We start from the raw sequence: 26,467 nt of genomic DNA, 5'->3' as shown, positions 1-26,467 counted from the left end.
TGATTTTTCCTGAAGTGAATTTTCCAAGGGACGAAGTGTTATTTGCCTTCTAGTTCTGTAGTTTCAATATGGATGTCTGATACTGATTTCCATGTAACTTGCCTCTACAGCAAAAATATCTGGTGTTTAGAAACAAATGAACGCATTTTAAGAATGTGATTGTTGAACTTAGAGTGACAATTGTACCTGAAGAAAAAGCTTTTTTCTTAAAAAGAGGGCTTGCAATCAGCCTTAGGGTTAACCCACAAGTTTTAATCACCATTTTCCTAAAATCCTTTCTAGATGCGTAGACTGGATCCTGGGGATCAAATGACTCCACTAGATTTTTTTTGCTTCTTGGCTTTTGGGAGATGTTCCATTTCAGTTCCTAGTGAAGCTTCATGACGAAACACCTACCAAGAAACACTGAACCAGGAAAGCCTAGGTGGCTTTAAGTGAAACAACCACTCAGAGAGACAGCAGGAGAAGTAGCCTGTGTTGGTTGGAAGAACACTAAGACTGTGGAGAGCTTTAGTACAATAGTCAGGTTGTGAAACCGCGTGGTTCTAGCAAGCTTTGTGCTTGCCAAGACCAAGACCAGGGGCCAGGGGGAAGAGTAGCTTCAAAAAGAAGTGAAGGAAGGCCTGAAACTATTTGGTAATGTGGTTGCAAGCATTACCTTTAATGTAAACCAACTGACTCATGCAGAAGGTTTTATGGGCTCCTCAGTTTAGGAAGGAGATTGTGGTCCTGGAGAGGGTTCAAAGGAGGGCAACTAGGCTGGTGAAGGGACTCAAGCACAGATCCTATGAGGAGAGGCTGAGGGAGCTGGGGCTGTTCAGCCTGGAGAAGAGGAGGCTCAGAGGAGACCTCATCACTCTCTACAACTCCCTGAAAGGAGGGTGTAGCCAGGTGGGGGTTGGTCTCTTTTCCCAGGCAACTCTCAGCAAGACAAGAGGGCATGGTCTTAAGTTGTGCCAGGGGAAGTTTAGGTTGGACATTAGAAAGAATTTCTTTACTGAGAGGGTGATCAGACATTGGAATGGGCTGCCCAGGGAAGTAGTGGATTCTCCGTCCCTGGAGATATTTAAAAATAGACTGGATGTGGCACTCAGTGCCATGGTCTAGTAACTGCAGTGGGAGTGGATCAAGGGTTGGACTTGATGATCTCTGAGGTCCCTTCCAACCCAGCCAATTCTATGATTCTATGATTCTATGATTCTATGATTCTATGATTCTATGATTCTATGGTTTTGGTTTCTAACCTGGCATCCTAGTTCTATGGCATCTGAACTGATCTCGAAGCATATACAAGGAAGGAAAACCCAGTCTAGGGTTGCAGCCTTAGTGGGGCAGGTGCATTATTAGCGTTCTGTGGGTATTACATCTTCTTTACTGACAACAGTAATAAAATGTATTCTTGAAGTGTCAACGGGACCTGTATGAGAATCAGCCTCAAACCTTGAGTCCTGGAGGAGAATTCTGTCTATGCCTGTGCAGAGCACAGGATGAAACTCTGAGTAGTGACATGGAGGGTGGAGTGGATGCAGGTTTAATGTTATTATGCCAACTTGCATTAGACAAACTTGTGCAACTCTGGCAGTTTTGGAATGCAGTTTGATTACCTCGTCTAACTTGAGAACTTGAACAGTAGGATGTAAACTTTCAGAATACAACTGACTAGGCTGAATCTTATCTTTAGAAAAGTAGACAAATAAGTAAGTTAACACATATATGTGACTGACTTACATATCTATGTGTAATACATACACAGACCTATGTACAGGTGTATATATATATACACCTTATGTGGGTGTCTTTCCAATTATGGGCACTTGCAGCACTCTAAACACCTCACTTGCTACTCTCTGAATTCCCCCTGGCTGCTGAGGTGCTTCCAATTGATGTGTGTAATATGGATGCTTCGTATATGTTTTACTCCTCCAACCTGGGCTCCATGTTAATATGCAAGTCTGTCAACATAGTTCACTTTCTGCAATCAGGAAATGGTGATTAAATGAACATCCATGTACAAAAGCTGTCAACCTGGTGTTCATCCTTTTTAAAGTAAAAAAAAAAAAAAAAAAAAAAAAATAAAGGGTCTTCTCTCTGATCCTAGAATAGAATAGAATTAAGTTCAAAAGTCCATGCCAGTCATATTATTTTTTAGTATTTATGGCAAAAAGGGAAAAAAAAAATATCTCTAGAAAGGCTGTATGCTCCAAGCCCTACAGTCTCTGTCTTATAAGGTGGGCTGTTATAGCTCTGAAAGGACCTTGTCTGGGTAAGTTAGATTTTAACCAAAAGAATGTCTTGCTGCTTTTAACTATCTGTTTCAGCATCTGGTCCATCTCATTGGAAGGGCTTTGAGAATTTAGTTCATGATTGGGTTGGAGATGGCATTTGATGGAGGACAGGTGAAAGTTATTTTCTCATTATGTACATAGGAAAAAAAATCTCTATAATATATATATATATTTGCCATCGGCCTGCAAAGGAACATAACCTACTCTCAAACTACAGAGCTAGTACAACTTCTTTAGTGCGTGCAACAACTTTGACCTCCGTGTAATTGCTCCATCAATATAACAGTCCCGGGGTTCTTTTCAATTATTTTATGGGAGTGGCAGCCCTCTTCCCGGAGTGCTGATTTGCTTCGAATTGGCCTAATTTGCTCAATAATTTGATCATCCTTTCTTGGTTATCCCGCGTCTGCTCCGAAAAACGCGGGCGGGAGCTGCCCCGGCCGCTCCGGTAACCACCCCCCAGGTAACCACCCCCCAGGTAACCACCCCCCAGGTAACCACCCCCCAGGTAACCACCGCTGCTGGGGCCCGGCGCTGAGCAGCTGCCTACGGATGAGTAAGCAGCAAATGTGGCAACTCAGGCCAGCAGCTCTGCAATTAGTGCTATAATTTCAGGTGTAGCCAGTAGTCGTAATGAATATTTATTTCAAGGTACTAAATAAAAGAAATAGCCCGCCTGAGCGGTCTGGGGAGAGTTGTGTGGTGGTTCCGCTCGTGTAGTGTTGGGGGGTACAGCCACCCTGACCTGTCCTGAGTGGGATAGGTTCTGCGTTGCGCTGTCGCAGGGCTTGTGCCCCCCTGCCCATCCCGGCCGAGAAACCTTCCCCGGGGAGGGAAGGGTAAGGCGTGAGCGGCGAGGTTTCTGGCTACAGCTCCGCTAGCTACAGCTGCCCCAGGGAAGGAGCACCCCGCTGGCGCGTACCGGGAGGGGGCTTGTAGTCGGCCGGGTCTCGGCTCCCCCCACCCACGCTGGGGTGTCCGGCGATTACCCTTTACGGAAGCCCCCGCAGAGTGTCCTTGCTAGGGCCGGCTCTGTAACCCCGCGCTCTCCGGCGTGGTTGCGAGAGTCCCCTCAGTTTTCACCCCATCGCTAAAGGTTGGGGGGGGGGGGGAAGAGAAGGAGAGGGGGGGGGGGCAGTTGAGAGAAGAGCCGCTCTCCCTGGGAGGCAGGGGCGGTACGGGGGAGCTGAGAGCCCTCCGGCTCCCCTAAAGTCTGCAGCCCCAGCGAGCTAGAGGGCGGCCCGTCAGCCCCCGAGTTGTTGTTTCTCTCCATCCGCAATCAACCTTGCCGGGGCTGCCGCAAGCCAAGCGAGCGCCGCGGCTTCCAGCCGGCTCTTGCCGGACGGACTCCGAACCGCACGGATGCAAAGCCCCGAGCGACCATCTCCTCCCGAGCCCCTGGATCGAAATCAAGGCTCACGGCTAAAGGTGCGACGAGGCCGGCGGCGGGCGATGCCGCGGCGGTCCCGCTAGCGGGGACCGGGTCTGGCCAGGCAGCATCCCGTCGAGAAGAGCCGTGCTGCCGGTCAGCGGCAGCTCGACTTTTTTTTGGTGGTTTTGGTGTTTTTTGGTTTTGTTTTGGTTATTTTTCGTTTAAGGTTTTGGTTTTGTGGTGGCTTGCTTTTTTTTTTTTCCTCTATCTTTGTTTTTTAAGTTACTATGAAATGAGGATGTGCGAGTGTTAGAAGGTGTGATGCGCGCCGACCTCCATCCCGGCTGCTCGGTGGCGGTCCGTCGCTTCCGAAAGAGCCGCTCCACGAACGGAGTGCTTTATTTTCGGGGATGGTGAGGTGGGACGAGTGCCTGGGGTGGGGTGGGGGGAACCGTCGGGCGCTGCGTTCCCCCGGGCCCGGCGGTTCCCCTCACCCGCGGCGTCCACCTCCGTTGCTCGACGGGACGGACCCGAGGTGAGCGTCAGGCGCGGTAAGTACCGCTCCCTTTCCCGCTGTACCCCCTTATCGCGGCTCAGCCTCCTCCCCATCCATCCCAACCCCTCCCGCCCCTTCCCCGCCGCCACCACTGGGAGCGCGGCCCCTTTAAGAGCCCGGGCTTTGCCTCCCGGTAGCTGAAGGTCATTAAAACACAAAAGCGCTCCAGCGCTGCGGTCCAATATAGCGCATGCGCCCTGCCCGAGGACTGGCAGGAAGACGGCAATATGGCGAGAATGCCTGGCAGCGGCGGCGGCGGAGAGTGGAGCGGAGGGGGAGGCGGAGGCGGCGGCGGGAACAATGCCGGGGACCGGCCGCCCGGCCGCGGCGTTGCCCCCCGCCCGCATCGCTACTGCAGCGCAGGCGAGGAGGAGGAGGGCGAGGAGGAGGATGAGATCCAGGAGGTGCAGATAACGGGGGACGAGGAGGAGGAGGACGGAGCCGATGGGGGGCTGCTGCTGGACGAGGAGGAGGAGGAGGAGGAGGAGGAGGAGGAAGAGGAGATGGGTCTGGAGTGGGACGGCGAGGAGGAGACGGAGCCGCTGCCGCCCGCCCCGGGCCGTACTCCGGGCGGCGGCGGCAGCGGCGGCGTCGGGGCGGCCCCGGGGGGCGCCGCGGTGGTTGCCCCGGGGGGTGGCGGCGGCGGTGGCCCCGGGGGGGCGGCGGAGGACGCGGAGCTGGAGGCGGCCCTGCTGTTGCAGCGGCCGGAGCGGGCGCGGCTGAGCGAGAACACGCGGCTGGCCACCCGCTACGCTGTGCGCATCTTCCGCGAGTACCTGAGCGAGAAGGCACAGAGCCCCGACTTCGAGACGATGGACAAGGGAGCGCTCTGCCGCGTCCTGCGCTCCTTCTACGCCGAGGCACGCTCCAAGAGCGGGCAGCTCTACTCCAAGTCCTCCCTCATCAGCATCCGCAGCTCCCTCAACCGCTACCTCAACGAGCCACCCTACTGCCGCACCCTGGACCTCACCAAGGACCCTGAGCTCCGAGCTGCCAACCTCACCCTGGCCGCCGTCATCCGTAAGCTGGAAGAGCAAGGCGCCGGTCCGGTGGTCCAGAAGCAGGCCATCACCCGCGCTGACCTCCGCAAGCTCTACACCTGCAGTGTCTTCAGCACCCAGAGCCCCTTTGGCCTCCTCAACAAGGTCTGGTTCGAGACCTGCATGTATTTCTGCACGCGGGGCCGGGAGAACCAGCGGGAGCTGGAGGAGGACTCTTTTGGGCTAGCTGTGGACGAGGATGGACGCAAGTTCGTCTACTTCAAGGCACTGGGGCCCTACCACAAGTCACGCTCATCCTCCTGGAGCAAGAAGCGGGCGGAGAGCAGCGACGAGGAGAACCTGCCTCGCATGTATGAGACTGGCACTGAGTTCTGCCCCTATGCCAGCTTTGTCAAATACCTTTCGAAGCGCAACCCCCTCTGCAAGGCCTTCTTCCAGCGCCCACGGGACCACTGCAGTGAGGGTGACATCACCTGGTACGAGAACAAGGCCATTGGCAAGAACCTCCTGGGCACCCGCATGCAGATGCTCTCCAAGGCAGCCAAGCTCTCAAAGACCTACACCAACCATTGCATTGGCGCCGTCTCCATTGCCACCCTCAACAGCATCGCTGGCATCGGCACCAAGCTGGGGGGGCCGCAGCCGCCGCACCACCATCCTCCTCCCCATCACCACCACCACCACCTCCTCCATCACCCCGCTGGCGGGGGCTGCTACACCCCTGCCGCCATCAACGGTGGGCCCCGGCCTCGGCTACCCGCTGCCAACCCCTACATGCTGCCCAAAGACGGTGATGCCGCGTCAGTGAAGGCAGAAGCAGCCGCCGTGGCCCCGGCCAAGCGGCCCCTCTACGAGGCGGTGTTCCCCGCAGGGGCTGCGGCCGGTGGCGATGCCTGTGGGCCCTCTGCCTCCCCCAAAAGACTCTGCCGCCGCCCCGCTGAACCCCTGGACGCTGCCGCGCCTGCCGTGGTGGTGGTCTCAGTGAAACAAGACCCCCTGCCTCACCTCCTCCCCGAAGCCAATGGGCACAGAAGCACCACCTCACCCACAGTAGTTTCACCTGCTATTGTTTCCCCCACACAGGTAACTGGAAAAAAAAAAGGAGAAAAAAAAAAAAGAAAAAAAAAAAAAAAAAAAAAAAAAAGAAGGTGGCAACCTTGTACCCCGTCCCACATAGCCCCCACTGCCCTCTCCTTCCTTCTTATCTGCCCCAAGGTTGGGTGCCTGTGCACACTGCCAGCCACCACTGCCAGGGTGGCTCCTGGGGTGACTCTTTGTTCAGGCACCCTACGAACCCAAATGTGAGTTTTCCAGCTCATTCACCCCTTCAATTTTCTCACCCCTTGCCCCTGGTCTAATGGTCTGGTGACCACTTGCTGCATGCCCATGGGGCAGATGTGAGAGGTGCCCCAGTGCTGCCATGCTCCACATCAGCGGCACCACCACTGACGGCTGAGCCTCTCGGGCTTCTCTTTTCCCTCCTTTTTCTCCGTTTTCCTTTTTTTTTGTTTTGTTTTGGTTTTTTGTTTTGTTTTGTTTGCGGGAGATGTGAGTTATGAAAGTCGGGCCAAAATAGTAGATAAGGGCGTTCAGGTATCATTAGTGTGTGTGGTGTTCTTGATGTGCTAATGAAGTATTTGAATAACCTCAAATGCAGGAAACAGCCAGGAGAATACTCAATTACACACTAGTAATGAGGGTGTAATTTTAAACTTCAGAAGTTAACAAGAGGGTTAATACGGCAATTGCATTCATCTTGTATTTGTTTATTTAAAATAGCTCTGTTTCCTGGCAGTGATTTTTTTTTTTTTTTTTTTTTTTTTTTTTAAACAAGGCAAATTGGCTTTAGTTGCGTTAGTTGCCATGGTGGTGAAATATACAGTAAGAGCACAATTAACCGGCTTTAGGTGTAGCTTAAATGTGGAACGAGCCCAAGTTCATTAGCTGTGTTTCGCTGAGGTAAAGCGGTCTTGTCAAAAATGCTGCTGCTGCTGAGCTGTGCCTTGATGCGCGCCTTGCGATCCCCCCTCTGCTGTCTGCCGGCACGTGCTGGTGCCTGCTCCCCGTATCCTCCAAAAGGTACGGGTGTTTGAGCTAAATTACTTCAATTAAAAACCAACTGCACCTCTTCAATTGGCTTGAAGTTTGTCTTGGGGGGGTTGGAGGGGAGGAATAAAAAAAATAAATTATAGTGAAATCTCTAAGGCGCGTAGAGTTAACGTTGTGCCCCATAAAAAAGACCGCGTTTCAGGCAAGAACTTTACTGCTGGCTGCCCTACACGATTACATTCTTGTGTCAATAACAGGGCGCGCAGCCGTCGGCCGGAGAGCGCGGCGCTGGGTGAGCACAGGTATATGACATGCCTGAGCTGTTTCCCAAGTGGAAATACCAGTTCTGGACAGACTGACCTTTTCAAAGAGTTTGCCAGCTAATCAACCAGCCTGAAGGCTAATTGGGAGGGAGGGGGGGAGGGGGGAAGGAGGGCGGGGAAAGGGAGACTTTCTGTGAATGCCTGCATAAGCATCTATGTTCTTTAAAATACCTGTGACCTCGCCTTTCTAGCAAAGGATTGTTTTGTTTTTTAATGACCACTTCAGTGGAGTGCTGTAGTTTGATCTCCCGCTGTGTGTATCTGGTGTCTCAGAATGGCTTAGAGGTTTGATTATGTGCAGATAAATGTTTTTGCTCTAGCTCATTATTTCAGGTATAAGCTAATGCTCCTTGCTGTATTTAACCCTAGACTCCTCTTACCCTTGCTTTTCATGACCTTGAAAGTAATTTTAAAAAGTTCAGGCATAGTTTGGCTTTTCTAGAGCAGCGGCACACGTGAGTACGGGAAGGGGAAGAGGGAACCGGGCAGTTCCGACCCAGTTAGTGGTAACAGTTCCGCGTATCTTTAACCTGATAAATGAGGTGTCGTGGTACCTTCAGGCTGGAGAGCTGCGTCTTTACCCCTGACCACAAATCTCTTCACGCTTGCATAAAGCTTAGATGAGGAGAGTGCCGGCTGCTGCTCTCTGTGTCTCAGAGTTGCTCTTCCTACGTGAAGCGTTTGGAGCTGCAGTTCTCACGAGTGAGGGCTGCGAGGGGAAAGAGGGAAATATCTAACATAGATGATAAAGTACACAGGCGTGTGTTGTTTTCTGAAGTGTGTAAAGAAAGCAGATGAGCAATCAACAAGGATAGTAACCAGTGTGTATGGGAGAGGGGGATGGTTCCAGTAATTATATAAAAATGTTCATCTTCATTCACGATTTCATGAGATCAACAAGTTGCCCAGACACTTCTGGAGCACAACGTTGCTTTTGCTGCAAAACTTATTAGTTTAAGTCTCTCAGAGAAGGGAAAGTTTATTTTTTTAAATAACTGATCTTCTCATGTCACTTCTAGCTCTCCGCACTTCTGGGATGCGACAAAATGAAAAAGTACTGGCTGTGACATAGATTACCTTGGGAGAATGTTAATGCTAAACTTTTTTGCCATAGCTACCTTTTATAATAGTTATTCTAATCAAGGTCCAGGGCATTTCCTGGGGAAATTAATGACTGGCCAGGGTTAATGGCCCAAGGCAATGCCTCAAATCATTGGCTCTCCCAGTTGGTCATTAATCCCCAGGAAATGCCCTGGCCTTCAATCCTTGCTGCTTAATTATAAACAAAGACTTTCCAGGCCTTTTTTACTGAATACACTTCATCAAGTAACATCATGCTAAATTCCACTGTTGACAAATATTACTGATTCCTTGAAAACTTGAAGGTCATAAGCTTGTGGTTTATTGGGTTGTCCTTGTAATTATTCTTCCAGGGGACCTATCCTGCTGCCCTCATAAACTTCTGCAATGCTCTGTTGATGATAGATGATAGATGATGATTTGGCTTCTTAGCATGCATGTATGCTCTTTGCTTGATGCTATCAATGAGATAAACGTATGGAAGAGGTCAAACAAAGATGAGATGCTTTCAATTTGCCCTGACTACAAACTTTAAGAATGGGAGCAAATACATTAATTGTATGCTTTTCTGTTGTGGTTGCTCCCCCCCTTTTTTTTTTTTTTTTTTTTTTTTTCCTCTCTTCACTGTTGGGTTTCTAGGAGCCTATTCTAGAGCTTAGGGAAGGGTACATTAAGAGTTCATCTTGATCCAGCTATTGCTTTAGGTTGCAGCCTTCAGAGCAGCATTTGTAGAGTGTATTTTAAGCATACAGCACTGTGCCATCCATGCACAACTTTCTTTTCAGTCCTCATTTGCTCTGAAGTGTAGCAATTTTCTTGCCACTGACAGTACTTCAGTTCAAGCTGATGACAGAGGGATGTAATTTGGCTGTTGTTCATCTCTTGTGTTACTGAAAGATGAACAATAGCTGAAGTTTGAGCTTTTGATGCTACAATGTGGTGGTAGCTGTTGATTTATACTTCTGGTACACACTGAACTTACTACAGTAATAATACTTGAAAATAGGTCTAAGAAATTAGTGGCTTCTGCCATGGATGGAGAGAGTTGTATGTCACTTGAAAATGCTTCTGGTATGTCAGTTCTCTAATTCAGTTTGGCTTCTCAGGATTGCTTGTGAAGAGTTGCATCAACTATTAGGACCAAAGAGTTGTTAAGACACCACTCATGTGCATTTTTCTTGGCTGTTGCAGAGAATCCCTGACCATTTTTCCTCCTGCTTTATATCTAGATCTGAGTTGTTTTCTTTTGATCTGGCACATGTCATTTTTGTTGCCTTATGCTCTCTTTGAATGGCTTACTTTGACCAGAACAGGGTATCTGGTTCTGACTACAGGTTTCTCAGAAGGCAAAAGGGTTGCACATGAATTTAAGTAAGTAGGCAGCAGGCACAACTGGGAACAAGTCAAAGTAACTGGTGAGTTAGTCTAACACTTTCTTTGGAGTTTTTTAGAGATGGATAAGAATATTTCTGCTTGATCTTTGGTCTGGGAGCACTGTCCATCTCCATGAAACAACTACAAAAAAAGGCTTGTGTTCTGTACAAATGTTTTTAGTACTCTGACTAGAATAACCATTATGTGCTTTCCAGGTATGTAGGGTAGGACTCCTCAGACAGCTTCAGGGAAGGATGCTTAGGTTAGGATGGCACTGTTAGGATGCTAGGCTTTATTTATACAGAGATAATAGATGGGGCAATATCCCTATCTTTAAGGCTTGAAGTACAGTACCTGTTAATGACTGATGACTGCTAAACACCTTGTTAGTTCTTGTGGCAGTACTTGTGCTGATCTGGTTTCAGAGGTTAGTACTGGCTGCCCTACTGCCCAGTTAGTGCCATCCTCTTTGACTCATGGCTTATCCTAGGTTGCAGGAAAATCTAGGATTTGCTTGGTGTCTTCTGAAACAGAAACAGTGGATGTGTGAGGATTAAAGGAACTGTAACAACACTCTACCTCAAGGGCTACCGTTTCTTGGTTGCTTGTGGCTTTTTTAATGGGGAAGATTTTCATCATCTTAGTTACAGATGTGGGAAGCAATTAAGCATAGAAGGGACTTATTATACCTGATAGTCATCAAAATTGCTCTGAAATCCTCGGGAGATGGGGTAGGGTAGCTGGTGTGTCAAGTATGGTCTCTGAAGAGCTTTCTTATCAATCTTAATGAAATGTATGAACCCTGGCTATTGCTCTCCTTGGTGGAAGTCAGTGTTTGTAACTGAATGTTGCTAAAGATCACGGACCATAAGTTTGTTTGGTTTTTTTGGGTTGTTGTTTTTTTTTTTTTTAAGACAGTAGGATATTCCAAGTTACCTTTTTCAGCACTAACATGAATGTTTCCCATGATGAGTGCAAGAAAAGCAGAATGGAGATTATGCTTAGTGACCTCATATCCAGCCTTGGGGGTTTGTATGTGCTGAAAGGAATGAAGGGAACTGTTTGGTTGGGTTTTTTGTTTGTTTTTTGTTTTGATTTGTTTTTTGTTTTGTTTTTTTAAGTCTGAAGTTGGTCCCTTTTGGATCAGCTGTTAGTGAGGGACTCAGTTTATGGTGGCTCAGGAGACTGTTTCACAGATCTGAGAATGACATTTCAATACAAGAATTTAGAATTGTGGTTGTAGAGTTTTAAATGAAACTGTAGGTCCTCGTGGTTGCATTGGTATGATTTCTAGCTGTTTCAGATGGTGATTTCTTCCATTATCACTTTAGTTATAAAAAATTGCTTATTTTTTAAAGATTAGGCTCCTTTTATTTCATTGCATCATGTGACCAAGAAAACTTGCTTGGTCCAGTCTTCAGTGATGTTAGAAATGCAAGAGGTGATCTGTTTTGCATAATGCAAATGAAGATGAGCTTTTTAGAACAATTAGAAGGAAAAACCCAGCATCACTGAAGCACTGCTGGATTTTGACCCTTATTTGTATAGCATCTGAAATTAATATGTTGGTACTCTTCCTCTGTGCACATCAAAGATGAAATGCACAAACTTAAAGGCAGCAGGGGGCTGGGTTTTTTTTTGTGATGCTTTTTTTTTTTTTTTCAACAAAAAGTCTTCTGTGATTATCCTGTAAAACATTTCCCATTGCCCACTGCTTTCCTTCCAGAGAGCAAGAGATCAGAAACTGTTCAGTCTAATTGGTGAGTCTGTATGACAGTGACCTGCCGTATTTCATGTATGGTGTAGAAATAAATGAGTGCTTAAACCCTTTGAAACACACCACTACAGCAGAAGCCATAGGCTGTAATTAAATTCAATGTGGGGTTGTATTGTCTTGTGCCCTTGGCTATAAACTTGATAACAGACCATGGTATACCCACTATTGTGTTAGAAGCTGGAACCTAATTAGTGATGTTGTAGATTTTCAGTTACTTTCGAAGCCCTTCTGTTCATCTTTTTTCCCTGTGTCTTTTTTTTGTTGTTGTTGTTATTGTTTTGATTTTCTGTTTCTGAAGCAATAAATGCACCCTTTTTTCAGAAGGAAATTGTTAAGGGCATGTCACCAAATATGTATGTGCAAGATAATTTTTTATCATATTTGGGATTGAAGGGACAAGTGTTGGTAACTGCATTTTATCTGATGTAGAAGAGATTTATTAGTGTTGTGATAGTAAAAATATATAATCATGTTTCCAGGGAATACTTTCTAAGTATTTTCCAGGCATTTGAGGAAGGGGTAAGGAAGGGATTGAAATGTCTCATAATACCTTGATCTAAAAGTAACACTGGAAGACTTAAAAATGAATTCTGTTCTGGTTAGTTTTAGGAGATTATCCATGAGGGAATATGGCTTTTCTGGGCTTTTAGAAATTCACGTGCTTTTTGCACTCAGCTGATTTTAGTTAGTTGATCTGAAAACCTTCAAACTTGCTAGAGCCTTAATCCCTAATCAGGACAAGTGCCTTTGATCTGTTCTTAATACCATTTTTAGTTGGGGAAATAATCAAAGTTGTAGCACACAGATTCAGTACATAAATTTCCAGTAAATTCTTAGTTAATTGATATGCTTGCTTATTGTATGCATTGTCACACTTCTGTAGCTAGGACAGATCATTTTAATGAATTTGAAATTGAGTGAATCTTTAAAGCCCTGTTCACTTTACCAATGTATGAAACCATTTTTTTTTCTCACTGTATTATCTGCTCTGTGTGACACAGTCCTGTACATGGATACTTGAGCTGGCACCTCCTCAGGATTCCTGACTTGCTTCTTGTAGTGGCCTGGGTGGTGCTCTGTGCTGATGTGGTTTGCAGTATTTCTGGTGCTTAAACCAAGTAGAGTAGCCTGGATAATACGTTACCATGTAGATTTTGGCAAGGGGTAATCACTTCAGTCAGTGGCACCAGCAGTATGCAACCCATTCTCTTTCTGTAGTAGTCTCAAGATCTTCCACTGGGGAACAACAGGAGTCCAGGAAGACAAAGCTGATGTGATCTTCAGGAAACCATGGATGGTAAATCCCTTGGTGAAGCTTTCCTAAAGTTGGGTTAGGAGAGGAGGTTTGGGTGTAGCTTTTTTGGTAGCGCACAACTCACAGGGGTAGTTAGTTTGTTCAGTAGGTGCTGTTCAGATAGCACGGGTGGCAGCAGTTGTCCTGGTGAAGGGAAGGGGCAAGCATCACTTTATTGGAGGCAAGATGTGAGGATGAATTTTGTCTTTCCTTCTGTTTTGTTATCCCAGGGATCCTGTGGAGTTGCTGGGGTGCTTTCTGAGCTGGGGCTTATCTCTTGAAATCATTCTTTCCTCCTCAAAGTGCCCAGGAACTGAGTCTGACTCTGTCATTTGGTTTAGTTTTGATACAGGGAGTGGGATGAAGCAGAGGCTGTGTAGTTGGGCCTCTTGTGCTTGGTAGCTTAAATGAAGGAGCCACAGCTCTTGGGCTTCCTTGCAAATTGGTTCCTGTGTTCGCTGTTACTACTTTTGCATCTGTCGGAAATGTAATGGTATAAACAAACTCTTCTCTAGGACACCACTGTATTTTAGGCTCCTCTTATTTTTTGTTTGTTTGTTTTGCGTGTGTCTGTTTATGTATGCTTAAGGATTGCTGGAGAAATTTCAAGAGTGATTTCTCAGCATCCTTCAGCTCAGTCCTGAGCATTTACTCACTGCAGCAATATATATAGCTGCTTCTTTTGCTGCTGTTGATTTTTTTTTTTTTTTTTTCTCCATGTTTTCTTAGCAGGCTTCAAAAGGGGCAAGGAGAGGTTGTTCGGGAGTAAGTATAGCATGCTGTGTCTGATGCTTTAATTCTTGAGTTAAGGTCCAGTGTAGTCATCCTATGATCTGAAGTTCCTGGCTATGAAGCTTGTGCTCACTCGCCTTGCCAGCATCAGCTCTTGCTTCACGGGTCTTCAGCAACAGCACCAAAACTCTAAGGCATTCCTGAAGGAACAGCACCAAAATTCTCAGACACAGCAGGAAATCATCAGTAGTTAATTGCTAGTGTCCTCTGGCTTAAAGTTCCCCAGAGAGAAGCAGCAGCGGAAGCATGTGGTGTGTCTGATCCATGTGGGGGTGGGAGCGTTGGGTATGTGGGTTTAACACAAAAGAGAAGGGGAAATCCACTTGAGTTGCCCTGTTCACCCCAGTTCTGCTTGGGATGGGCGTAGACATTCTCTCCCTGTGTATGAAATGTGGAGAAGAGGAGGAGTGAGGGAGGTGAAGTGGGCTTAAGCAGCTTCCTTCCTCTCTCCCTCCTTACAAGAGCTGGCTGCTACCTGTGATGCTCCTGATAAATTCCCTCCCTCATATTGAAATCACCCTGTTCAGAAATACGTGAGTCTTCTGAAGTGCTGTAGTTAACCCATAGAGTTTTGATGATAAATTGGGAGGACTTAAGTGTGGTGGTGAGGTTGACAAGTTGGAAAGTATAAATGGGAGCACAGATGCCGTGACAGACAAACCAACCTACTGTCTGTCTTACAAATGGTGTGTCAATGTCAGATGGAGAACCTGCTTGAATTGGCCATTTGAGGCTTTCAGAGTGTTTCTAATAATTTTAGCACTAGCAGTGCTCATGTAAAGGTTGATTTCTTACTCTTCCCCCTCAGATATAAGAGCTGATACTGGCTGCAGTTGTTAGTCACAGGAGTTAGCTAAGAAAATGATTACAGACCATATTTGGGGTGATCCGGAGATGGTTTTGTGTAGGTTTTTATCAAGTGGCTTAAGAAACATGTTATCTTTTTCCTGTCATCATACCACTAAATTCTGGAAGCTCTTACTAGGCTGTTGCAAGATCAGGCTCATGTTTCTGCTCAATTCTTTAAAATGCCCTTATTTCTCTTATTTTAGGGGGTGGGGTGGTGGTGTTTAATAAGATTCTTTAAACATGTGGATTTTGGAAAATAACCAAAGTTATAGTTCTAAAGAACTATGTAGCCTTTTAGCAGATTTTACACTTTCTTAAGTCTTTCAATTTGTTAGCGCTGAAGGAGGCAATAAGGGATAAAGCAAAGCTCTGTGGTCCATGAATCCACATGAGAAGAATCAAGTTTTCTCCAACTGACTGATGTTGGTAGGAGTAAGGTTTCTTTCCAGCACAAACACTTGAAAAATTTATACTCCTTAGGAGGGATGGCAGTGCAAATCCTCCACCTATTGATTCTGATTCTTTTGTCCAAGTACTGTTTGAAAACAAACAGGCAGAGTGGGACTAACATGGTTTCAGTGTCATTTAAAAAATAAAATTGCTATGAAATCAGATTTCTGGAGCTGCTGCCAGTCCAAAGCAGTATGTGTAACACAGTTACCATTTTGTTTTTTTTTTCTTAAAGCAGAAACAACTTCAGTGTCCTGTCCTAACTTTGTAGTTTTGCCTTCCTTTTGTGGTATTTGACACACTTCTAAAGAAGCCTTATTTCTGGTTGTCTAAAAGTCTTGCAAGTTACCTTATTTTTTTAAACATGCATTAGTTTTGAACTAGACCTGCATTTGCCAGCTGGTTTCGAATAAAACATTGTGAGGCTTTTAAATATCTCTTATGTAAAGCCTGGATACAAATGTTTCCCCTGAAAGGCCTTTTAGATATAAGCTCTCCACTTTTAGGTGTTGAAAACTATTAAAAAAAAAGAAATGTTGATGAAAATCCAGGTTTACTGTAACAGCAATTACAACTGTGTCAAAATGGGTATTGAGTTTAAAATGTACAGTGAAATAATACTACTCATAGTATTAATTGAAATGCTAGTACATGGGTATATGAAAGTAGCACTGCACTACTATGTAAATAGCAAAAGTATCCCCATGATACAATGGAAAATAATTCAATGCTTTTTTAAAGTTTGCTATGCTGATTCATTAGGAAAGGATTCCTCATGCCTGTGCTGAAGTTGAATTTTAACCAGTCAGTTTTCCTCAGTATATTTTATTTGCTTCTGAACTGCTAATAGCTGTAGTCAGGATCATGAGTATAATGGTAGGCTAGATTTCCAGTGCAGGATAATGACATGGTAGTAATTGTTGCAGTCATGTAAAATGTGTAGCAGACACTTTCGGAAGCTTATGAGTGTTGTTTTAATTGTTGAGAGATAATAAAGCATTAGGTCAAATTCGTATATGTCCAGGAAAAGATGTAACAGCTGATAAGTTGTTGGGGTTGCCCCCTGCCTGGAAGTGTTCAAGACCAGGCTGGATGGGGCTTTGAGAAACCTGATTCAGTGGTAGGTGTCCCTGCCCATCTTGTGTGTTGGGGGGGGGGGCAGGTTGGAACTAGATGATCTCTGAGGTCCCTTCCAGCCAAAACTATTCTATGATTTTGAGATATTTATTTATTTATAGATTCCCAAGACCCATGTCCAAATTATTGCTAAAAGAGCAAAACAACCTCCCCCTGCTCTTGTGCTTGTTGGCTTAGCTCTGCTGGATATTTTAAGTTGCGAAGGCATTTCTGTTTCTGCAAGGTGCTGGAATGATTCCACTGGACACTTCTTTTTTGCTACAGGGGTAATGATCTTCCTGATGTTAGCCTCTATAAAATGATCCGGTGTGGTGATTTTCTGGCAGTTTCTGTGAAGATCTCCAGGATGACTTCCCTGCCCTTTGGTGGGCATGTGAAGTGGCAGAGTCCTCCATGGCCCTGTCCTTCCTGTAGCAAGCTGATTCAGGCTCTGGCACAAGCAAACACTGGAAGCTGCATCCCTGCTGCAGTGATGCCCAGCACTGCTACTGTCAGCCCATGGCTCTGGGCTCCTTGGGGCTTCTCAGGCTTTCTTCCAAAATAGTAAATTAATACTGTAAAGAAAAATAAAAATATCTCCCCCCACTCCCCCTGACCCTTCCTATTCCTTCTGAAACTGAAAAGCTCCAAGATAAGCACTAATTTGAAAAACTTTTGTTCTCTTCAGCATTAATGGCAGTGATGAGAGGCAGCTTTACCTGAAGGGACTAGATTTTGGAGGATGGGGGGGTGGTGGAGGAGAAAAGAAATGAGCTTACCCACTTATTTATTTGGAGGTCAGGAAGCGGGAGTTAAATAGCTGTGCCGGAAGGATTTTGAAGGCAGAACATTTTGTAAGAAGAAAAATTCCTAGACAAAATTTGAAGTAGAAAATAAGGGGGAGAAAGCAGGGTGAGAAAACTTTACTGTCTTGTTGCAGCATGTCAATTTGGAAAATAGATTAATTTCACTGTGCCTCTGCTGGATTAGCTTGGATTCAAGGGGTGGGATATAATACTACTGTTTGAAAAGCGACTAAAATGGAAGAGAAAATTAGGATATTTATTTATTTATTTAATCCGTTTCTCCTTGTACTAAGTAACAAATGTAGTAAGCACTTGGGGAAGATTTGATCAAGGAAAAGATAGATCCAGAGGATCTTTCTACTTTAAAGTAAAAATGCTAAAGCAAAATGTAAAAGAACAGTAAAAAGGGGTGTGTGTTTTTCTTCAACTTTCAAGTTAGTTAGAAGTAGTATAATGTAAATTAAGTACATGGTATTCTTGCCTGTTATGGAAAGTAAAATCTAAGGATCTTTTTCTTTCATCTCAAAAAAATGTGACATTTAAACTAGTGGTTTACTGTAGAGTTTTGAGTCAGAGTCATCATCGGTTCTTGGGTATGTATCGCAGAAGAAATCCACTGTCAGCACTGTGGTAAAATGGCCCATAAGCATTGTGTTTGTTTTCATGCCTAATGGACAATAAACCGGTTTCCCCAAGCTACTTGAAATACTCCTTGTAAACTAAAGTGCCCAGATCAATTTCTCATTCACATCTTGTTAAAATTCAGTGAGGAAGTTGGGAAAAGATGTTTTTGATCAAAGCGCTGTATAAACCAGTCATCTACTCCATTAATCTTTAATCTGCTTCATAAAATTTCTGAGAACAACCTTGGTGGGTTCCTGTTTTCAAGGACCACTTCATCCCACATGGATGTCAAACAGAGAGCAGCTCCACTGTGTGATGGAAAGGCTTGGGGCAGCTTTACAGGATCTAGAAAAGAGGAGACAGTTGGAGGGTCTTGTTTGTCCCATGTTTACCTGATTTGCAGATTGTTGAATTACTTCCATGCATAGCTGCCTGCATCCAAAATGACCTGTGTGTGCTAGTCCTTTCTGTATGTTAATGCCTGTATTTTTGTTGTGTAGTCAGCTCATGTTATATTTGACAACCTTAAATGTCTCAGTGGTGTACCTTGATCAAAACACCTTTTTTCCCCTAAGGATACAAACGTAGGGTCATAGCTCTGAGAAGTCAGGAATTGGTTCTGGTGATAGATGGCTGGGAACTAGCTTTCAGCAACCCACTCTTGAGAAGTTAAGCTGCTATCATACTGTACTCCACTTTTTCATAAATATATTGTAAACTATGCATGCTCTTTCCAGATCTCTATCAGGTGTCATCTTAATGAGTAGGAAACCTCAAATCAGTATTTACAGCATCTTCTACCCTGCCTTATATGCAGCTGTGTTAAAATATGTGGTTGAGCAGCATGTGAACAGGAAGCTTCGAGGAGAGCTGTTCATCTGATCAGCAATATCTACTTGTTGGCAATGGTAAGGGGGTGCTTTGAGCTCTGCAAAAGCAGTAGTACTGTAATTTGGAGATGCTGTCAAGGATGCTGGTTTTCTCATGACTTGGAAATTAAACCTTGTTGTTTTACTGTGGAAAAAAGGTATATGAGAAGTGGCCACCACAACAGAAAGCCTCCCTGGAGTGAGCAGTGGGCTGCCTGCTTGCCAGGGGGATGATGCCACGAGGTTAGGAAGTTGTGCTTCCATTGGTAGGAGGTGACAGTGTTGGAGGTGGTGTACCAGCTGATTAAAGGCTATAAGGAGGAGATGGATTTACATGACTGAAAAAGCTGATAAGAGATGTTAATCTGGTTGCAGCAGCAATCTAGCCTGAAAGAGGGTGGGGAGAAAAAAGTTCTCATCTGTAGTAACGGAAAGTTTGTTCTTAAAGCTGTTCTTAAAGCAGTTTTTGTTTTTTTTTTTTTTTTTGTTTTTTGTTTTTTTTTTTTGTTTTTTTTTTTTTTTGTGACTTATGTGAAAATTAGCAGTTTAAATTTGATCCTGGTATCCTCACAGTGGAGGAGGCCACCAGAATCAACACTGATTGTCGCTCCTGTTGGCAGCCTGAGTGGTGAGGTGGTGGATAGAGCTGCCATGGTGCCAGAGGTGACCTCCTGACCACCAGGTTAGGTTGATGGCCATGTGAGGAAGCTTGCTCTGATGATGGTGTGGTTGCTCTCTGGATAGTCTGCTGGGCTGTGAATGTGATGTTAGCTATAAGTTCAGTCTCCTGTACCAATTTAAGTGGAAAACCAGACTAATGGCCAAATTTGTTCTCTCCGTGCTTTTTTCAGTAATCATGAAAAATAGCAGTTTGCTTCTCCATCCTTCTGGCACCATCTTCATATAACTGTACTGACTTTTATTGATGGCTTCTTGTGTTTAGTAATTTCATAATGAAGCAGGTGAGTATATTTTATTTTATCCTGGATGGGCTTCTTTTTGCAACTCGTTCTTGTTTCCCTTCATTTCATTTCCACTCCGGGCAAGAATTATTTCCAGCTGAGAGGGGCTGGATGCGTGTCATTCCAGAGCAATTGTAAATGACCCTACAGATTTGCTTCCAAAAAGCAGAACATATTTCCCCTCAGTGCACATCCTCCTTTTCTCACCTAGAATGCCTTCAAGAGAGGTCATGTGGGGCCAGGCCCCAGGGGTGTCTGTCCCCTGGACGCCATCCCCAGATCAGTGGCCCAGAGCATATGGCTGTAGAAGGGAACTGGGATGGGTGAATAGGTGATGCTTCTCATGTGGGTCTTATAAGGAGGTTTGCCAGCTCTGAGGTGTAAGGAACATGGCAGGAGGACATTAATAATTAAAAAGCAGATATTAAAGCCATTGCTTTGGGCCTGTGGGATGGATGGACCCCTTTGCATTTTCCTCCCAAAGTGTTTTGATGGGAATGTTGATTACAGACAAGGTAAACTTGTTTGTACTTTATCATTAATAACAAACTATAAACTGCCCTGCCTCCCCACAGGCAAGGCACTTGAGGAGTTGCCAGGCAATTAAAGCACTTAAGACAGTAATTACAGTCAAATATACAACAAAAATAAAATCACTGCACATGATTTTTTTTATGCTTGGTTTTGTTCTCTACATTTATTAAACCACAATTCTTGCCTCACGATTGAACAGGAATCTCTCAACTGGTTATACCAAAGTGTGTAACAAGTTTGCTTTGTTTCACCTGAGTATTTAATAAACTCTTTGAAGGTCTTGCTACTGAATTCTTCACAATTCTGTAACTCCTGCTTTTTAGAGAAGTTTGGTATAACCAAAAAACACCTGTGCATTTCTGAGTCTTGACAGTATCAGGAGGGAGGTGATACCAATGCTCTCTTGAAACTTTAACTTTCTTTTTAGTTTTCTTATTGTACAATGACTAGCATCTTTCTCATTACTGTGAAGCTTGAGAGGGGAAGACTGAGGTAAACTGAAGTGTTAATAATCTGTAGTTGGCTTCAAATACTTAAATATTTAAACTTAGCTGATGCATTTTAAACTTTGGAAATAAGCATCTACAAACTTGACTTGTTGTGAACCTATTTAATAAGTTAGTGTCCTGCAGTATAAACTTCTTGTATGCCAGCTCAGTGTATCCTCAAGTGAAGTTCTTAATGGCTTCAATATAAAGTACATTTTAAAAAGACAGAAACTTTGCTGTAATGAGATCCAGCTGGTGTCCATAAACATTTCACATTACATAATTAAGTTGGTAAGTAATGTATGGGGAAAAGCTCTTGTTTCTTATTCTTTTGTACTGGAGTTTTACAAGGCTATATAAATACTGTAAGTATTTAATGGGGAAATGCAGAATTAAAAGCAAACAGCGGGATGATACATGGAACAAAAATATCTAAACCAAACGTCTAATATTATCCTTTAAGTATTTAATATAAATTCACTGGAACTTGTCAGTGTTCTGAATGTCACCTCTCTTAAAACAGCTTTCGTAAGAAAAATTTCCAATTCATTGGTTTGTTTAATGTGACTAATTGAAAGGAAGACTGTTTTATGCTGGATGATACCAGAGCATTAATTTCTTCTGAGTAATGTTTTGATTGGTCCTTTTATTTGGTAAAAACTACATCACTGTGGTATTCAAAGCAAGGGGCACGCTCACGGACTCCTTACCATAGCTTAACAACCTGTTCTCCTTTTAACAAACTGTAATTACAGAAACGTAAACTACATCTTCATTTATTTCAATGGTAGAGCATGGGAGAGGAATGTGGGGAGGCATTCTTTGTGCCGCCGTCTATTTAGTTGCCTACCTTGCAGCTGTTTCATAAACATCCTAGAAAGCTCCTGAAAATACTGATTGTGGAATGTGCCAAAAAAAAAAAAGGTTAAAATGCAAGACTTTGTCCTCAGAGAGGCAAGCCCTGGCAAATCTTAGCTTGATGTTACTGCCCTCGGCTGCCCTACTTCCTTGTGGAAGGCTTTTGCTCCCTTGCGGAGTCAGGAAAAGGTACCATGTGCCTGTGCTTCAGTGGCTCTGGCAAACCTTGGTCAAGGGGTTATTATTTTTTTGGGTGCTGTCATCGTCACCAGCAATTTGAGTTGCTGTGTTTAGTCTGTGAACTGGAACACAGGAGGCACGGGCATATATGGTCTGTTTTGCCAGCTCTGCTATGGGGGTGGTAGCCCTGGGGAGAGGAGTGGTTAAAAAAAGATTGCACAGCTATTTGCTACACGATGGTGAGTCTGAGACCTCAGCTATCCTCATTTGAAAGGGAATGGTCAGGCAGGTGTCATAACATTTAAAGCTTAGGCTGTTGTTGTTGTGAAGAGTGCAATTTACAATAATTGCCACTTTTAAAAATGAGCCAATCTACCTGAGATGTCTCAGTGCCCTCTAAACAGTTAAAATAACTTCATTTCAAGGTATGTTACCAATGTAGGTGTATTGACCTAGAGGTATTCAGGAGAAATATACTGTGGGGTGATTTCCATAGCAGAAGTCCATTACACTTGGACTCCCCTCCACAGAAGGGAAACCAGATTTGGAACTAAAAATAAGCTTTCACTTGCCTGAGATTTGGTCAATAAGAAGTAAAAGGAACATTCAGAATGTAAGCAGATAACATCTTTCTGTTTTGTGGGCCTGTAAGTTCCCAAAAGTCAGTTAGCAAGTTCTCAGTTGTGACAACCACGTCCCATGTTCTGACATAGTCATGACAAAACTCAAGTGAAGGGTGCAATCAATCCATAATAAGAGTGGCAAGCCCAACAAGTGGCATTAAAAAACAGGGTGCTGTCTTGCAGATTTAATTTTTTTTCAGGCTGTCAGTGCACAGTCAGGTTCTTTACATTGCCCTCTTTTTCCTCTATGGGTCCCCACCTTGCCTGCTCCTACTTGATAAAGCAGCAAGCAAAAAATCCATTATGGGACTTCATGGGTGGAAGACCTTTAACGGCTTGTTCACAGGGATTTGACATGGCTCAGTATTTTCTGATCTGTGTTTATAAGGAAATAAATGCTCATGTCAGTGAGCATTTACTGAATGTAAAATATGGAAAAGAAACAGGTTAAAAGTCAAAGTAGTGATGAGTAATTCTTTTTTTTTTTTTTCTCTCCTTGGGCCTGAGGTCCCCACTGCTTCTGGTGAAACCAGCACAAGGAGTGGGGCTGTCTCAGGATTCCCAGCAATGGTGAGCTCTGGCCAGACAGCCCAGTGTCATCATTCCAGATAAAAAAAAAGACAAGGGTAGGAAGCATTCCTGTTTAGCCCTGTCAGATTGCTTGGCAGGGGTGCTCTTCTCAACACCTTCTTCCTCATACAGGACTTGTGAATATCTGGCAGAGCTGCCAAAGCAGTGGTTGAAGGTGCTGATGGGGATGCCTGTGAGCACCCAGCACCTTGTGTGCTCCTGCTGTGTGAAGTGGCCTCCCTGGGAGCAAGGTGTGAGCTGGATTGAGCCTTGGAGCTGCCTATTCCAGGGCTCTGCCGGCCTCTATCTAAATGCTGGCCTGAACTGACCCTGCTTGGCTTGAGATCTGGTGGGATCACGGTGCAGCAGGAATAAGAGGCACTTTGTTCTCCATCATAGATAAACTGTGATTAAACTCAGTAGTCATGAGGCTAGATTTACTGCTGTGCTCTTGCTATTTTGCATTGCACAACAGCACAAACACCCAGAGAGCAAGTGAATTTGATCTGTATTTCCTCAGGATTGTGAAATTTTCCTTCTGTATAAATTTGGCTGAATTTGAAGTCTGATTTATAAATGGGGACTTTCCTCTTGTAGTAAACATTATTTCCCTTTCTGTGGGGCTGCAAGACAAATGTTCTTAATCTGCAAGGTAACTTTTTCAGTGTCCTATCCTTAACATGGTTTTGGCTCATCTTCCCTGCAGCACACTTACCAATTGAAGCTGTTTAACTCAGATGCAAAAGAAAAATGCTGTTTCTTCAGCATTTGGACCTAACACTGGCTTACAAGGAACATAGAGCAGGGGAGACATTTGTCTTCCACAGTTCAGAAGCATTCTAAAATACTCTGAAGTGTGCTGTGGTTCTTATTTTTGATCTGTTTCCTGTCTGCTGTTGCAAGTAGACTTTCTCTTGCTAATCTGCTGCCTGAAATAGTCTTTGTTCAGGAAAGCAAGTCTCTTTCTGTTGTAATCAGGGCTAGGAATTCAGCTGCAGGGTCACTCTTAGTGCTGTAGAGTTCACTGACCACATTTTGCTTCTGGCAGTCCTAGCTGTGGCCTCTTTACACAGATCAATGCCAGGCTAACCCCATTTATTGCTACTACTGAATCAAAACTCTGCTTCTCCTATTTAATTTAGCTCAAAATAGATGTAATGCAAACACACATCAGCATGGTAAAAGAGCCAGAAGAAGGGGAGGAAGCAAAAAAGGCACTCAGGATTATTTTGAATTAAATGTACCAAATGATTCCAGGCTGCAGATGGGAAGAATTAGTTTTCATTGTATCGTTAGACCCTTTATAAAAATCAATCATTGTCATTGATTCTAATTTGCATATGAGTGTTAGAATTTATCTGGTTGTCTTCAGGTCCCTTTTCATGTTTAAACCCATTTCTAATGAAACTGCTACTGCTTAAGCTCAGCCATACATTCAAATTTCTTTTGGGTTTCTTAGTCTCAGAGGAGTCTCCTGGTTTTCTTTGTTATGCTACCACTATCTGAACTTCCATCCTTTTTGGTAGGTGTCTTCCACCAATTAGCACAGCTTCAGTGTCCTAGAAACTTCAGGTTTGCTCCTGGTCAAATGGCAGGAGCACTTTATTTCTCAGTAAAGTTACTTGGTGCTGAGCACTTCATAAGACTCTTCACTGTGAGATGGTTTAGGGTTGTTTTGTTTAAAGCAAGAGTGTGGTGACTGAGACTCCTGTGGCTATCAAACTCTATGGCTAAATTACATTTTTTTCTGTATCTGTGGCACATCTCAACATGAGAAAGTGAACCTGGCTTGAAGTTTAGATGATGAGACTTTATGGCATGGTTGGCATCCAGCCACCCTTTCCAGACAGGGCTGGATTTATGAGTTCCAGTCACCACACCTCATTCCACACTGCTTGTCAAATATGTGGAATAAGACACACACATACCCTCACCCCTTGTTGTCCTCTGGGATGAAGCTCTGTTTGCTGTGCAAGGCAGCATGGGTGGAAATCATGACATTTAGTGTTTCTGCTGGAAAACAAAACTCATGCAGTGCGTCCTTTCACTCCACCCAGAAAAACCTCTCTCCAAACTAATCCCCTTCAAGGCAGTGTTCAGCAGAAAGCAAGCTCTTGGTTGAGTGTGTCTGTAGTGGGACAGAAAGTGGCTTCTGTGAAACAAATCTGTAATTTAGGCATTGTTGCTGAAGTTAATTTCTGCTATACTCTACTAGATGATCACCACAAGACCCCAGGAACCTTTCCTGTTTGTTTCAAATGCTCTTTTATTTATGACATTACAATTAATCTGTTCCTGAAGGCAAACTTTTCAAATATTTGTTCCTGAGACCAAAGCCTGTCAACTATAATGTTCTTTGGGGTTTTTTGAGGGGATTTTTGTTTGTGCTTGTGAGGTTTTTTTGGGTTTTGTTTTTAAATATATATTTCACCTCCCTTCTTCCCACTTTTACTGATTAAATGCCTCTTCCTTCTTCTGCCTGCCTAGTTCTTGTTCTTGCAGGGCTTTGTTGTTCCAATGGGGGATGCTTTGGTTTCCCACTTCCAATGTATTTTATACCTCTGGAGCAGTGCTTCAGCCTCTCTCCATTCCTCCTCTTCCATGCCTGGCAGGGAGTTGATGGTTTCCTGCACTTTTCCTTTGGGCAGGAGACATGCATCGTGTAAAACAGAGACAAGTAAGACAAAAGCTGTAAGGCCTTCTTAATGTTTGCCTCAAACTTACCTGGTCCCAGCTAAAATCCTTGGCAGATGTTATCTCACTGACTTTATCTGGAATTGGTCTTTTGAAGACTCTGGATGTATTGCTGTGTATGATTGTCCCTTTATCTACTCTTTAACTTGTCAGCTGCTCCTCTTGTGTTGTTTTCTTCCACCTTTCAGGTCTCTATTGGAATGTGTAGGGGGCTTTGCATGTGTTTTTAAAATCATTATTTCAATGTAGTTGATGGTTGTCTCTACCTGATAACTTTTCATACCTCTGATGCTGAAACTGCACTTTTAAAGATTTTTTTTCCCAATGCTTTCAGGTCTTGTGGTCTTGATCCTTCTTTGAAGTTGCTTTTTCTCTATTGCAGAAGCTAGGTTTATGTCAGAGTTATCAGTTTGGATCTATAGAGAATGTTTCCACTTATTGTCATGATCTTTACCACTCCAGGTATTCAATGAGTTTGTTTTCTGTAGCTTTAGCTACATGAAGTCTTCCTCCCTTATTTCTCACCAAGCTTTCTTCAAGATTTATTTGGAATGAGGATAATTTCATATAAAGCTTACTGCTTCATCAGTTAAATTAGCCAAACCTCTTGCCCCAAGGGCCAGCTTCTTGAGGAGTCCCATTGGAGAACAGCCTACCAAAAGGGAGATTTCATACCTACATGGTGGCTGGTCCAGCCAGGGCAAGCAATAGTGTCTCCTGTGTCATTTCACTTAACTTCTATGTTTTCAAAATTAAATAACTGTGGTTTTTTAGCTTTCATTTCTTAGTGAAGCTGCTATTTGCCTTTATTTTGAACTGTCCTTCAGAATCATCTACTGATGTGATTCTTATCTGTTGTTGCCTTTTGTGTTATGAAATAGCTATATGTGCTATCAGTTTATGTGAATACGTCTTTATTTCTTGCTTTTCAGTTTTATTGA

General features: G+C 44.2%; 2 protein-coding genes across 2 annotated transcripts in view; both read left to right on the top strand.

Moving 5' to 3' along the window:
* The first annotated feature begins 4,440 nt into the window (after nt 1-4,440).
* LOC115597820 overlaps nt 4,441-26,467 on the top strand; it is a 28,716-nt gene continuing 6,689 nt past the window's right edge. The window contains exon 1 of the mRNA XM_030444681.1: nt 4,441-6,297. Coding sequence (XP_030300541.1) covers nt 4,441-6,297 — 1,857 coding nt within the window. The remainder of the gene's footprint in view (nt 6,298-26,467) is intronic.
* Nucleotides 7,535-26,467, top strand: part of KCTD1 (potassium channel tetramerization domain containing 1) — a 64,331-nt gene continuing 45,398 nt past the window's right edge. The window contains exon 1 of the mRNA XM_030445143.1: nt 7,535-7,565. The gene's annotated coding sequence lies outside the window, so the exon portion shown is untranslated. The remainder of the gene's footprint in view (nt 7,566-26,467) is intronic.

This window comes from Calypte anna, chromosome 2, assembly GCF_003957555.1.
Source record: "Calypte anna isolate BGI_N300 chromosome 2, bCalAnn1_v1.p, whole genome shotgun sequence".
Classification (NCBI taxonomy): Eukaryota; Metazoa; Chordata; class Aves; order Apodiformes; family Trochilidae; genus Calypte; species Calypte anna.
The sequence above is the reverse complement of the archived record's forward strand: the minus strand, read 5'-3'. Positions and strand labels throughout refer to the sequence as shown.